At 41.4% G+C, this 14,671-nt stretch overlaps 1 protein-coding gene across 2 annotated transcripts in view; it reads right to left on the reverse strand.

The window, feature by feature from the left end:
• The window catches only part of PLB1 (phospholipase B1), an 85,868-nt gene extending 73,892 nt beyond the window's left edge, over positions 1-11,976 (reverse strand). The window contains exons 1-10 of one of the 2 annotated variants that reach the window (XM_065835066.2): positions 11,821-11,976; positions 11,633-11,716; positions 7,277-7,314; positions 6,111-6,174; positions 5,603-5,661; positions 4,110-4,150; positions 3,205-3,248; positions 2,136-2,220; positions 1,542-1,593; positions 259-345 (exon numbers count right to left, since the gene is read on the reverse strand). In XM_065835066.2, the coding sequence (XP_065691138.2) occupies positions 259-345; positions 1,542-1,593; positions 2,136-2,220; positions 3,205-3,248; positions 4,110-4,150; positions 5,603-5,661; positions 6,111-6,174; positions 7,277-7,314; positions 11,633-11,681 (519 nt within the window). In that variant the 5' untranslated portion in view covers positions 11,682-11,716; positions 11,821-11,976. Of the gene's footprint in view, positions 1-258; positions 346-1,541; positions 1,594-2,135; positions 2,221-3,204; positions 3,249-4,109; positions 4,151-5,602; positions 5,662-6,110; positions 6,175-7,276; positions 7,315-11,632; positions 11,737-11,820 lie in introns of both variants that reach the window. The other variant, XM_071806107.1, reaches the window with a different exon arrangement.
• Between the last annotated feature and the right edge of the window lie 2,695 nt (positions 11,977-14,671).

Here is a 14,671-nt window from a genome sequence, read left to right on the forward strand (position 1 = left end):
ATGGGGAAGAAAAGTAGCTTTAGACTTGAAGGTGGAAAAGAGTTGTTCTACTAAGGCATTTCAGACTTGAGATCACAAATTAAGCGCACCTGTTTATAAACACAAAACACATCATGTGCCCAGATCTTACATCACTGGATAGTGTCACTCCAAAACTGGAGCTAACTACTCCTTTGGTTCACTTTGGCAGAGAGCAGAGCCTGGGAAGGTGTCTCAATCAACTGCCTTGACTACTAGACCACCCCATGAAAAGCTTACCACTTCTGTGGAGGCACAGGAAGAATGTGGGGTTTCAGCACTAAAAAAAACTGTGATCAGTTTCCAGTCATTTTGGAAGTCCATCATCTGGGAGAAAAAAAAAAAAAATGAAAGGAATAGGATGATAAGAAACCTGTTTGCTATTTTCCTTTCTCATACAAGATTTGCTCTGGCTTTAAATCTGCAAGACCAAACAGTAGTCCATGGCTCATCCCCAGCCACCCTGATCACTTCCATTTGAAAAGTCACCCAGCTTTTCACTAGAGGAGACAACAAATGGATGGTTAGGCAGCAAATGCTGCAATTCAAGTTGAACGCACACCTATAAAAAGCCCAGGTTAGAGCCAGAAATTGCTGCTGCCATTGGAGAGTCTATTGAAGAAGATGAGCATGCACAGTTTAGCACAGCGCTTGGTGCTGCTTTTTTCCTTCACTGTTGTAGCTTGATGACAGGGTTAATGTTCCCGAACTGCTGAGACCAAGTCACACTAGTGGAAAGAAGACTGGAGCAAAACTCTGAGCACTAGAGCCCTGCTCAGCTGTGCTATGTTTACTAGGTGGTTCTCACCAACCCCGAAAAGCATTCGTCAGAACCATTCAGTTCCACAAAAATGTGAAATTCATGTACAAACAGTCCAATGGGCTCCCTGTAGAGCAAAGAGGCAACAGCAGAATCACTTTGATAATTACATTTTCCCATTATGTCAAGACCATTTTACAAAATAACATGCCTTGGGGTTAAGAATAGAAGAAAAAGGAATGTATAAAACTCCAGGTTGGGATTTACAAAGCACTCAACCATAAATGATAATTCAGCTCTCACCAGCATCAGCCACCAAGATCAGCCAAAATATATCTAGGTCTTTATTGCCCTTTTTTGACAATATGACCCCTAAAAGACCAAAAGAAAACTGAAGAGGCAAATACTGAGAATTATTATTTGGGGTTGGCTTCTCAGAAACACTGACACAGTTACAGAGTGTAGCTAGCAGAGGTCTCACATCCTTAAACAACAACAAAGCATATTGGCTTCCCTACCAAGTTCTTCAGCCACTCTGATGAATGTAAACCAGAAGAGATACTTTCAAGAACAAAACTCTGTACTTAAAAGGTACTAAATTTGTTCTTATTTACAACAGAAAGACCAAAGCCCATTAAGCTCAAGAAATGGTATTTTCTACTTTGAATAAACTTTTGAGTGCTACTTAAACTATTTAATCACATTTCTGTCTTTTTCTGCTTCAACACCAAGCTCTCTGAATCATTCTGTGCTTTAAACAAACCTTATTCTCTTTCATGAGCTTCACTATTTCTTCAGCTTGATTCAGGAGGTCTCTGAAAAGCAGAAAGAAAAAGAAGAACTATGAAGACATCAGTAAGGGTAAAGCTTTGGCTGATTTTTACCATTAAATCAAACAACATTTGAGACTTCAGGTGGGATTAGTCTTTTCTGTCCTAATAGTGCTAAGATTAGACACTTCTCTGTGCCATACAGACAGCCTGGGGCGATTAGCTCATATTCAAGTATCTCACTTTCAAACATGTGCATTTTGATGAAAACAGCAGACACAGGTTGATAGGCACACCTCTCATTCTATTTGAGCCAAAAGTTTCGTTTTGCAGCTATAAAGAGGGGAAACCTGGTGTGAAGTCAGATGATTCATATCCCCAAAAGTGCACAGTGGGAGCTGGTCTTCCTGCTTCTGAAAGCTGACAACTGAGCCACAGTGGCAGAGTTTGTCCTTGGAATGTCTGTGCAGCCTCTGCCAGTACTGAACATAATCTGTGTCCAGTGAAGTGCTCCAGCATCAAAGGCTTCCACCCTCCACCTTTCCAGCTACAAATGAACTGCCCAGCCAAAAACCCCCCAGACTTACATAGCTTGACTCTCTGATGTCGCTCCCTTTGTGCCAGATGGAGGAGACTGGTGTAGGACCGAGGGATTAAAACTGCTAATGAGAGCTGAATGACATACACAGGTTAGGCAATTTCTGTGTACAAGGGACTTCAACTCTGCAATTTCATTATAAACACAACTAAGCTAAAACAGCCAGAAAAATGTAAAGCCCGAGGATCTCTGGGCAGGAACATGAAGTATGCCTGAGCCCTGGACAGCTATTCTTGCTGGTTTTGCTCCTCACCTTCTGAAGTGGAGGTCTGATGTCTGAGTTCACCTCCAGACTCAGGTCAGAAACCTCCATTCCCATCTCACATGTCAGCCACAAGTAGTGTAAGGTGGATTTAAATACAGGCAGCTGTAGAAAAGAAGCTACTGAGAAGCCCTACCCAGAGATAGCCTCCTGAAACACTGAGGAGTTGCCAGGTGTTAAATCCCTTTCACAGGGAAATGGAGGTGACATTAAGACACTAGGAAGAATATTTGGAGGGGAGGACCCTGTAGCTATCCACTACCAAATTCAGCATTTCTGTAGACCTGAAGGTTTTATTTGAAACATCCTTCAAGTAAGTCAAACCTGCCTTCAGACCCAGATGGAACCAGCTAATAGGTGATGAATTCACCTCTCTGGTGCACCTATACCAGCCTCAGTGTAAATCCTGAACACATGGCAGTGGAAAGAGTATTGGACAGGCAAATCCACACAAGATTTCACTGGGCTAACATGAGCAGCAAGCACACACCAGCAGGGACTGTGGCATGGGCAATAGTAGCAGCCCCAAAAGTCCTGTTGAGCATTTAGGACTCTTACAACAGTCTGTGGTACTGCTGCTTCACACTGTCTACGTGGACAATCTCTTTAAAGATAGCACAGATAACCCAGCCTGGTAGTACTCACGTCCCCTACGTACACCATCCCTCAGGCTTCCCTTACACCCCTGTGGGGTGCTTCTGCTGCACCTGCTCTACAGCCCAGCAAAACATTGGAGCTCCTGTCAGTGCACCATTCAATCGATTTGCCTGAGTTTCAGTGTGACAGCAAGACGCACCTGCTAACGTTTCCACGCTTACTTCAAGGAGGCTTTTTCCTGTGCTATAGAAAGGGAAGAGAAAACAGGAAGTTGCTGTTACTCCATTTCTCAAAGAAAATTTATGTTACAGCACAGCCTCCATTCCTTATTAGCTACAGTACAGCTCACAGTGTGTATTCATGGCAGCTGCTGAAATTAAGAATGGGGTCTTTCTTTTCCCAAAGCCATCATGTCATCAGCTACTGCTGAGTAAGAATACAGTCTGTACACTTCGCATGTTGCAGTAATTGTGCTTATGCATACATACAAGTAATGCAGGGAACTTTCTGTCAGCACCTGCATACAAGTGGACACAGATGTTTGTGCAATCATTTTAAAAAAAATACTCTTTTTAAAGTTCATCTGTTCAGGGCAAAATCCTCATCTGGAATGCTATGACTCAAGAGAGCTACACAGACTTGCATCCACAAAGTTTAGCCACATGTTCACACACCAATTTAGATCTGTTAAGAGGCATGAAAGAAGAAAATCAGGTAAGACTTGTCTGTGAAGCACTAGGAATCATTCGAGTGGAGGACAGGATATCAGAATCCTCAGTTCATTCTTTGCTTTGATAAATCTCTGCTTTCTGGTCTCTAACTAGTGGATGACAATATTTACTACCTAGGATTCACCATGTAGCAATGATTCTTAATGAAGGTTATTGCGGCCCTAAGGTTTTCCATATCTTGCATAAGCAGAAAGAATTTATGTTAACTAAGAATGAGGAAGGATCCAGTGTCTCAAAATCCTTGGTATTTCACATAGACTTTCTCCTCCTCTCTGGAAAACAACAATGATAATTGCTTGGGTCTAATTCCTGCACTGTGTTAGTGTATAAATTAGTATCGTGACACTTATCAATGCTAACAATTAATTGTTACCTTTGGAGTGAATCCTCGTGACGTATGCCAGATTCTGGTGTCTGTGAACAAGCAGGCAATAAGTACAGCATTAAGCAAAGGGTAAGCTAGCTCTACATACCCTGTTTCCTTACTATATTCCATACCTGTTGCAGGTAGTATTGTTTTCTACATACTGTTCTCCATTGTCTTGCAGTTACTCAGATTTAAATTATGTTCCAGAGCTTCCTTACTACAGCAATTTTTCATAGTCTGGCAATCTTTTCTTAAATACTGATTTCATTAATGAATTTATTATGTATGACTTAGAATAAATTTTGACTATTTGAACTCAAATTCAGTCAAACAAAATGCTGTTCTATACCAAATTTCTCTGGATCTACACCTTTTCAATGAGGGACATGACCTGAAGTCATGTAGACAATATACAAGTATGGCCCTCAGCCAGTATGGTGTCTGTTAAAAAAATCCTTGATATAAACAGAGGAACTTCATTGATATCAAAGAGTCTGTAGAAGAGACAGTGACAGAGATGTTTGCTCTAAGTAAGCAGATAGTCCTTAAAAGAAGACAATTTATATGTTTTTCTATGGCACCATCCACAAGCAGAAAAAAAGAATTGATCTAAGAGGCCACACATCTGAAATGGATGAAGCACCTTTTCCTTTAGAACAATTATTTTCTTCTGAAGAGGTAGGTACTCACAAGGAGTCCAGGACTGCTCATTTTCTAATGGAAAGTTTTCATCCTGAGGAAAAGTATTATGTTTTGCGGAATGCCACCTCAAATTTCAAAGTTGTTTTGTGATAAGGGAGAATCTCCTCAATTTCTTTGATGCAGTGGCTACCAATTTTTGCCCAATGAGCATTTCTACGCTTCCTCAAAGCTTGAGAATTGTGGTTAAGTGCTATTAATTGGACCCTAAATCTATTTCAGGTAGTTACTTCCAACTATTAAGAAAAGTAAAAATCATCCAAATCTGACTATAAGTACAGGCAGGAGAACATAATCCAGTAATTTATACATCAGAGGAATATCTTTGTAATTATTCTAGAGCTTCTGTTTTCTAGATTGGAAAGCAGTCTCTATGGAAAGCACTTCAACAGGGTAGAAAATCAACTACATTTCTTGACAATTCATTCTGATGGTGATCAACAAAATTGTACTTTTTTCCAGTTTGAGTTTTCCCAGCTTCTTCTTCCAGTTATTAGATCTGTTATGCTCGTTGATCGGAAAATCCAAATACTCTAATGAAGCATCGTGGTTCTCTGCAACAGCACTGTGATCACATTTCCTCCTGCACGAAGTCAGCTGTCTATTTTTAGACAGGGTATATACTGGGACACTGAACAGCAGGTATTTCCAGTCATTTTTCACCAGAAGCCTTTGATGCTTGTGGAAAGATTCAAATCCTGAACGCCTTAACTGGACCCCAAACTACATCATCAGCTCACTTCGTCATCACAAGGCGGGGGAAATGGGTCACATTCAGCACACTTCCCGCTTGTACTTACTCTTCGCAAACTTCCTATTGCAGTGATTGTGTTTATGTCAGCTGGCCTCAGAGCGTGAACTGCAGGTTAAAAAAAAAGAGCAGTAACTTTGAACAAAAATCACATTCAGCAGTATACTAAAACATAGCAAAAATGATTAAAGCATAAGAAGTCTATACTGATCTTTCCAACTGGCAGTTTTAAATCAGAGAGGATGAGAAACTTTACTCAGGCGTCCAGTAAATACTTTGGGTACTTAGATGCACCAAAATGCTCAGCAGTCAAGCAAGAAGAAATCACAAAACACTGCTGTGCATGATTTAAGGGACAGTGGCATCCTCAATTAGCAGCTGAAGAAACTAAGGTAAAACAGTAATTATGAACAGAAGATAAAACTAAGGAGTTTGTTGAGTCTACTGCTACCTTAGCCACATTGTACATCCTCTCAAACAACTGATTTCTCCACCAGTCCATTCTCAAATCATTTTGGGAAGGAAAGCCTCTATAAGGATGATGTCAAACCACAAACCTGAAGACGAAGGGGTCTTGGGTAACATCACCTGCTCACATGAAAACTGGAAGCTTCTTAGAGCCTTTGATATAAACAAATAAATATGGTTGAATGCTTAGATCTGACAACTTTGTGGAAGCAGGGGAGCCATGTCTCAAAAAGTACCAAGCTCTTACTCATGTAACAACAATTTTAAAGTACAATTACACCTCTGTAAGAAATACATGTGAATGCAGATCTGGACAGCTGCATCTTCAAATTGAATTTTCCAGAACTCGTTACTTTTTGCTCAGTTTTCTTACTGATTGTCGCAAAACTGGGCCTGAGCAAACAATGAAATGTGCTGAACACAGCCTGTTACAGATAGCAAGAGCTTAATGTGGAAGAGGTCATAAGGACAGCTACTGCACACACCTTCACATGCCAGGGGGTACCCAGCATACACAATAAAAAGCTACATCTCCAAGAGGAAAGGCAGAATGAACCAATTCTGGGTCCTCTGCAACTGGTAAAATTCCTGTGTGTTCACAGAAACCACTAAAGAGGGGAAGAAGAACAAAAAGTTGCATTTGGGGCAAGGATACAAGTGATGTTTTTCACCCAGCATGAGAGAGAGCTCAGTACCACTAGGAACAATATTTAATGCTCTCCTACATCCTGACTGTAGGTATGGTCCAACATCCAGTACTTTCAAGAGATAGGAAAGACAACCCCCCCGGGAAGCTTCCCTCATCCCTATGGCCATGTTTGGCTAGATGTCCACCACTACTACGTACAGGTGAAATCCATACAGTGACAAGGGCCACTGCAGTTCCCAGGTGGAGGACTTCAATGGTGCACACGCTTTGCACCATTATAGTGCAAGGCAGAGTTTAATTTAAAAGATCAACCGAGCATCTAGGAACAAGTGTTAACCACAGTCAATCTACGTACAAGACATGCAACCTAATAACAGATGTTGCTCAGAGAAACCTTTATTTCCTGATTGGGTATTGTAATCCTGCAGCTGCAGTATCACATTGCTGAGTCATTTGCTTTGCATTTATTTTTCACAGAATTGAATAGTTTAGAGCACCAAGCTCCACTTTTTCTTCTTCTGCCTGCCTCAGAGGGAACAACAGCCAGAGAGGTGATGATAGGTAGTGAAAAAAGGAAAAAAAGATAAAGCTGTACTCATACTTTACCTTTAGTTTCCCCTGTTCTTCCAGATGATCTGCATGACCTTAAAAGCATTAAAAGAATGAAACATGCTAATTTATTTTACCTTAGAAAAACACTTCAGAAGACTTAATATACCTAAAAACACAGAATCCTGAAAAGAGCAATCTTTCTCCTGTGCTCTAGTTTCCAAAGATGAGGCTCATCCCAGCAGCCAAACATATTTTCTTAGTTTTTACTACACTAGCATAAGCCTTTACATAATTATAAGAAGGTGACATCTATTGAAATTAGCAGAACACAATGAAGTGATACACACAGGTTATAGACTGCTTGTGGATCTCCTCAACCAACCTCAACCTCCACAAGCTTTTTCTACCCATTTTGCTCTTCAGCACATTTCATATATTGCTGTAGTAGTCTTCTGTCCAAATTTAGAGTAATACAATACGAACATGTTCAAGGTGAAACTCCTTAGAAAGGAGCAATTTACATTAGCTTACACCTTCTACAGTCAGAGAGCAACACCACACTGTTGTGAGTTTACTATAGTGATTCAAAAACAGCTGCAATTTCTTCTCTTAGTATAGAGTGTTGACTGATGAAGTAGCCTGTGGTGCCAGAAATCATGCCTGTGGCTATTTCAGTAAACATTGTTCTCTTTCCTTGAGTATAAGCTTTGATTTATGAGCATAGACTTCGATTAATCCCAAAATCTCCACAAAGGTAGCCACAAATTCTGGGTCTGGACCCTCAGCTGAACTTCAAAGCACGCTCACACCTTGCTACACTGAAGCCATCAGCATCCAGCACATTTTGAAACAAGTCTGCCTGTGCTTAGAATAACTGTCCTTTAGCATCCAGGAGCTACTTCTCGCATATTTAGTCCTGCTGCGTACTTCTGCTTGTACATCTTTCTTTTCATGTCAAAGACAGAGGAGATGCAGAGCCAGCTCAGGCCAGCAGGTCAGACACACTCGGATGTAGGACAGCCAGCAGTGCTCACACTGCAAGGAGATGCTGTGGCCAGCAGGAGCAGGGGGCTCTGGGCAGCCCCTGAGGACACAGGTACCAGAGCACACAGAGGACAGGATGGTGACAGAATGCCACCACTGCTTCCCATGACCACTTCAGTCCCTCATGAGCCACACTACGTGAGTATCCTCAATAACTGTCAGCAACCTCCATGCATCTTTTTTATTTTTTTTTTCCCCAATTTAGGTTTCAGCCATGGGCTATTTGCAAATTTACATGATTTTTACTGTACTCGTTAGAAAGTTGAGACAGTTGCTGCCTGGCTGCTGCATGACATTTTCTCCAAAATTCAAGCTTGCTCAATCCATGTTTTCAGATGATGCTTTACTCGGGATGATAACCAAAACCCCAGCTTTGTTGTTTGAGAAACAGGAGGCACACACAATGAGGGACTCATCTGCGTTACGCAAATCTGTTGTAGAAACTCAAAATCTTTGAGAATTTTAACACTAACTTCAACTATATTTTTGAATGGGTTCACAGACTACATTGAGGGAGAAAGAGGGCCCAATCCCAGTTTCCAGGATTGGGGTGTGGGAGGGAATAGGGAACAGCCTCTCAATATTTCAAAGATTTAAGAATGACTGTTCTGTGTCAGATTAAAGGTCTGTCTAATCTGGGATTCTGCCTCTGGTAACATCTAAATGCAGATGCTTAGGAGAAGAATAAGGGAAATAGAGGTAAATTTCCATGCTCCATCCTCCATGCTGTTGGCCTCCCTGAGCAAGCAATTACTTAATGTTGAAGAACTCCCTGGGGCCTTTTTTGCATGAATTTGCCTATTTATTTTTCTAAGTCTTTCACACTTTTGGCTTTCCCCCAAGTCCTGTGGCAAAGGTACTTCATCATTTAATTACGTGTTGAAAAATGTACTTTCTCATTTGTTAATAACCTGACCTGTTTCCTTGTTGTTCTTGTAAAGAATAGTCATTCCCTTGTTGCCACAAAATTTATTATTTTGTATATGTCTGTGTGTCTTTACCATACACCCATCCATCTTTCTTCCAGGCTAAAGAGTCAGTCCATTTAATCTCATGTATAAGTTGTTTCATAAGTCTGAGCACTCTTCCTTTTATCCTCCTCCTAGGTTTTTCCACATCTTTTTTGAGATGAAAAGCCTAGACCTAGGTGAACTACGGACCTATACACAGCTGCAGAAATGTGTTTTCTATGATTTTCTCTTCCTCACTCCTGAAATTGTTTGTTTCTCTGACTGTTGCTAACACTGAGCTGATGTTTTCAGACAGCTATGTTCTGTGACCAAGCAATATCTGAGTTAGAGTTCACCATAGCATACACATAGCTAGAGCAAGTTTTCTCCATATATATTACCTTCAAGTTATGATTCTGAGCTTCCTGAAGAGTTTTGCATTAGCGAGCTAGTGTATCCCCTTACCCAGATCACTTCTGAATACACGGAGAGCACACACCCCAGCACAGCTCACTATGAGCTTCTGAAGGTTCTCTCCCTGCTCTTCTCACGGTTTGAAAGTTTGCAATCTGACGACTCAGCCCCCAGCTTTTACTCAAGAGCCCATAAAAGTGCCCTCACCCTTACACCATGACAGTTAGCTTCCTTAGGAGCACTTGCTCAAAACATCTGTGGAAATCCAAATACACCCCAGCTGAATAATCAATCCATGGGCACATGCCTATTGTCATGGATTTTCTTCATCAATTCCACAGGGAAGCTGCTCTGTTACATCATACTTACCCCAAGCTCGTTCACTCTGTTCTTTACACAGCTAGCACCAATTTGCCTAATGCAGAAGACAAGCTTATTGTTTTCATACAACTACCACTGCATTTGCCTAGATTCTCCTAAAACTGAACCCATTAGAAAAACTGGTTTCACATTTGCCATCTTCCATTCCCAGCATCGATACTGATTCAAGAAATAGCTTGCACCACAGTCAATACAATGGGCATGCTCATATTTCTGCTTGGCTCACTCCCTTGGGTAGATATAATCTAATCCTGGCAGTTCTTTTGCTATTTGTTATCAATTTGTTAAAGGATTCAGTCATCCCTCTTGCTTGCCCTCTGTGCTGAAAGGCAAGGCCTTTTTTAAGCTCTTTTGCAGAAGACACGCCCAAAAAAAGTGGAATTAATTTAGTTTTTCTGTTGGGCTTCAGCTTTCTTTTATACACCAGTCAGCCCTACAAACTCCCTCAGATGTATATGAAAAAGGATTTGTTAGTTTTTATTCCTTCAACAATGATTCATTGTTTACCCTCAGATTCATTTTTGGCTCAGTTGATTAAATTTTAACCTACCAGAGCATATTTTCTTTAGTTTTCTTAGTTTGCCTTGGATTTATGCTTTCCATAGGATGATTTTTTTAACTCCTGCTTCTCCTGATATTATAATTACTCCTTTACTCTACCATTTAATAATTCTATTTTGTTTTTTGTTTTTTATTTTCTCAACATCACAAGGAAAAAATAAAAAGTATTTTTCTGACAATTTTCCCAGAATTTCAGAGAAAGACTCTACACCTCCCTCACTCTTATAACTACCCTGTTTCAGCTAATAATTCTTACAGGCTTCTATGAATCAACAGTTTTTTCCTAAATCAAGATTTCACAGAAACTGCAGCCACCATGTGTCTTTTCCCCTAAAATTAAAAAGTTCAAATGTGATCATTTCTTCTGTTTATTTTAGGAACCAAACCCTCCTAACATTTAGTTATTTATCAGTACACCTTGTAATCCTCTGAAGATACTTATCCTCACAGCCTACTAGTAAGGTAAAGCACTATTACTCTTTATCATTACTTTCTTACAGGCAAAAAGGTGAAGCCCGGAGGCAATAAGGCCAAAACATATACAGCGTTTCAAGTCTTAGAGCATCTACAAAACTGGCATCTGACATCAAATCTGGACCTCACAGGCCCAGTACATGGAACAAAGGCCTCTCCTTACCCTGAAGTTTGCAGGAATCCCAACAACAATGCCCTGCATACCAGGACACTGCCTAACCCATCCACACAATCTTCTATTGCTGAAAAGAGGATGACCACAGATCCAAATTTAGGGAAAACCTCTGCACCTTACTTGAATTTCTGTGCTCTTTGGGAACTGATCTCACTGTTACCTAATTATCTGATGATATTTTTCCAATCAGAAAGCCTCAGTGCCTGCCTAACGTGTAGTCCATCCCCAGAACAGCACAAACCAATGCATGTTTCTCAATCAGAAACAAACATACCCAAAATTACATGCAAGATCACAGTTTTACTCACAGATTTTCTTTATCCTGCTTCTAAGACTCTTGCTACACACCCACCTTGCAACAACTAAAAATACAGGTTCCTTAAAGACTGCATACAAATTTTCAAAACTTACCTTCTGAGGAGCACAACCACAGGAACAACAGACCTAACAATAGCTTCATGATAAGTGCCTCCACAAATTGATAGTCCGGGGGGGCTGTCAGTTAGACATTAAGACTGTGAAGAAAGAAATTCTTTTTCCTCCTTTATATTTTAACAGGTTGATAACTCAGCAGCCATAAAATTTATTAGCCTCTTTACCTTTGGAAAGCAAAGTTACAATGATATGTTATTTCAAAGACACGTGCAACCCCAGTTTATAAGTTGTGCCATCCAAGGGTCACAGGAGCAAAGAAGGGGCACAGCTTCTCTCACTTGTTCAGAGACCACTGACCACTTTTCAGGTGGATTCTTGGCAAATATGGGAACCTACATCACGTGAGTCAGCTTCCAGCAGGGTCAAGGTTCTTCCAGGCAATACATAACACATTAATTTGGCATTAGCCTGTCTCTACCAGGCATGGAAGGAGCCTCTGTTCCTAAGGCAACAAGGAAAACAGACCCCTGTGTAATAGCCTATAGCCATTTCAAAAGGAAGATTGTGCTATTCCTCATCTCCTTCCTTGCCTCTGTTCTTTCTTGCTTCCAACCACCCTCATGCTGCTCCTATCTCTCTTCCACTAGCTCCAGATCCACCAGGTCCTTCCCCAAGCTAATTTGACTCACTGAATCTCCAAAAGAACTAAGTTTAACTGACTACCAGAGGCGTGCGAAGAACCTCAGAGACAGCACAGAAGAGCATGGAAGAGTTGTGATCCAAGCAGGGAGAACATGCCTCCACATAGAGTGTCAGCGAGCTGTGATGTAGGGCAGTGCAGCTCTGTCTGGTGCTGTGAGAACCCATCCTAAAGTGAGATGATGCAAGGGATGTGTCACCTAGCTCATAAAGTTCCTGATAGTGAGAGAAGCAGCAGAGACATGGAGGGAAGTAACAGAAACCCTTATGTATCACAAGTCCTGACAGCAGTCACATTGAAGACCACCTCTACAGCTTCAGCCCAGGGGATGAGGGAAGTTCTTCTCGTGAATTTTCCTATACTGGGATATACCTTACCGGTATTTGCCAAGACAGAACACTGGCAGAGAAGCAGGATTGGCAACTCTGTACTCATTCTACCCAGGTCCCCAAAACCTTTGCTATGATGCCGTAGCAGTAATCTGGTCATTTCTGCAGAAATGTCAGCTTAGCTGTGATACTGTACTCCCCCATGAGACTCCGTTATACCTTAATTACAGTGTCACAACCAAACCTCTGAAGAACAGCCTTCTGTCCTTGCACAAAGCACCAAAGTGCCCTCTGCTCTGGTCTCCTCCGAGCTCACTAACACTCAGACAGAGCTCCAACATGAATAGTAGGAGAGTACTTAAGTAAATAGCTTAAAATGCTTAAATAAGCCACTGACACACCCCTTGCAGGCAGTCTAACCCACCCTTCAAAGGTCTCTTCATTTTGGCTTTCTGTTATTTCCACAACTTAAATTTGACATTCCTTGAAGGAACATTTTGAAGGTAGATCCTATGCCCTGTTCACTTTTCAGAAAATGGGAAAGTAAAGTTAATTCTGAACACAAACAACTATCGATCACAGCGACACAAAAGGAGAAATCTGCACAGATGGGGAAAATGTTCCCCCACCCCTTGAACCTCCAACCTCATCCCATCACAAACATACCACAGACCTCACCCACACAAGCAGCTACTCACCTCAGATACAGCAACATGTTCCAATCTGAGAAGGATGAGCTCGTTCCACTTGAGGGTCTCACGCCCAGAAACAGTTTGACACCCAGGCTCCTTTGACTAGTAAAGTAATGAAAACCCAACAGCTCACTCGCTGTCAGGGTACCACAGCAGCCAACAGCTCCCAGGCATGTGGGCAGGGTAAGGGAGGTTCCAGGTGAGGCTGGTCAGGGCCATTATAACCTGTCAGTCAAGGTGTCATTGCACTGTCTCATCATGGATGGGAGTTACCTTTGGTGGTTTTTTGTCATTACATACAAGGGACAGTGGCTGCTTCACCCCTCAGCAGAAAGCTCTCATTATCAACAAGTCTGAGCAACAGATTTCTTAATGAGCTGCAAGTTTTTAAAACCCCAAAAAGTCTCTTCCTCACTGTGCAACAAACAAAACATTGAAAGGAAGACAGCATTAATTCATACATTTGCGACAAATCACAGCTGTAAGAGTAAGAGTTTAGACTCTAGGCCCTGTGACATGCTCTAGAAGGGAAACAGCACTAACTGCAAGGCTTATAAATCTTCTATAAACACTTCTTCCCACCACCCAAGCATCAAAATAGCTCCTAGATTGAATAGCAAATAGCAGGTGGCAGCAAAGATCAAAGAAGTTTGCAAAATGGAGGAGTTTTCTCTTAGATGTAGAAGGTGTCAGAGACGAAGTAAAGCTTTTGCATTACTGCAAGGACAAAGCTGCATCTCACAGAAGGTACAGAGCACTCCAGATCATGAGCCATCCCTCAGCTGATGGTATTTAGGAATACCTGAGGGAACTGCAGCCATGTAGCTAATTACCTAATGATCAACACAGAACATCTTGTGCCTTCCCTAAAATACCTGCTGCTCAGGTGGGATAAGGAGCTAGATGGACCTTGTAGCTAACCCTGCCCGAACTGCATGAGTCTTCATGTCACCTGCCCTAAATGGAGAAGGCTGACAACACAACTGGCATGGAAGAGCTTCTCATGGAAGATGATGGTGAAGAGCAGAAGTTTTGTGCCTTGGCATGTTCTCAAGCAAAGAACCTGTTTCACATGTCTAGGCCCAACACTGTGTAACATCACAAAACCGAAAGTCATGTCGCAGTTACAGCTTTAAAGTAGACAGCACCCAAGCAGATGCTCAAACATACAAATTAAAACATATTAGCCAAACTTATTGGCCCATTGTTACGTTTTTAGGTGGTCTATAATATACCTAAAGCTTCGCCTCTAATACCTAGTAAGTGGGCTACAACTGGGAAAGCCAAGGGATTTTTCTACTATGTCTTTTATGTTTTTCCTTCTCTATTGACAAACAGAGCTCTTTTGTGCATT

Source organism: Patagioenas fasciata, chromosome 3 (genome assembly GCF_037038585.1).
Source record: "Patagioenas fasciata isolate bPatFas1 chromosome 3, bPatFas1.hap1, whole genome shotgun sequence".
NCBI classification, from domain to species: domain Eukaryota; kingdom Metazoa; phylum Chordata; class Aves; order Columbiformes; family Columbidae; genus Patagioenas; species Patagioenas fasciata.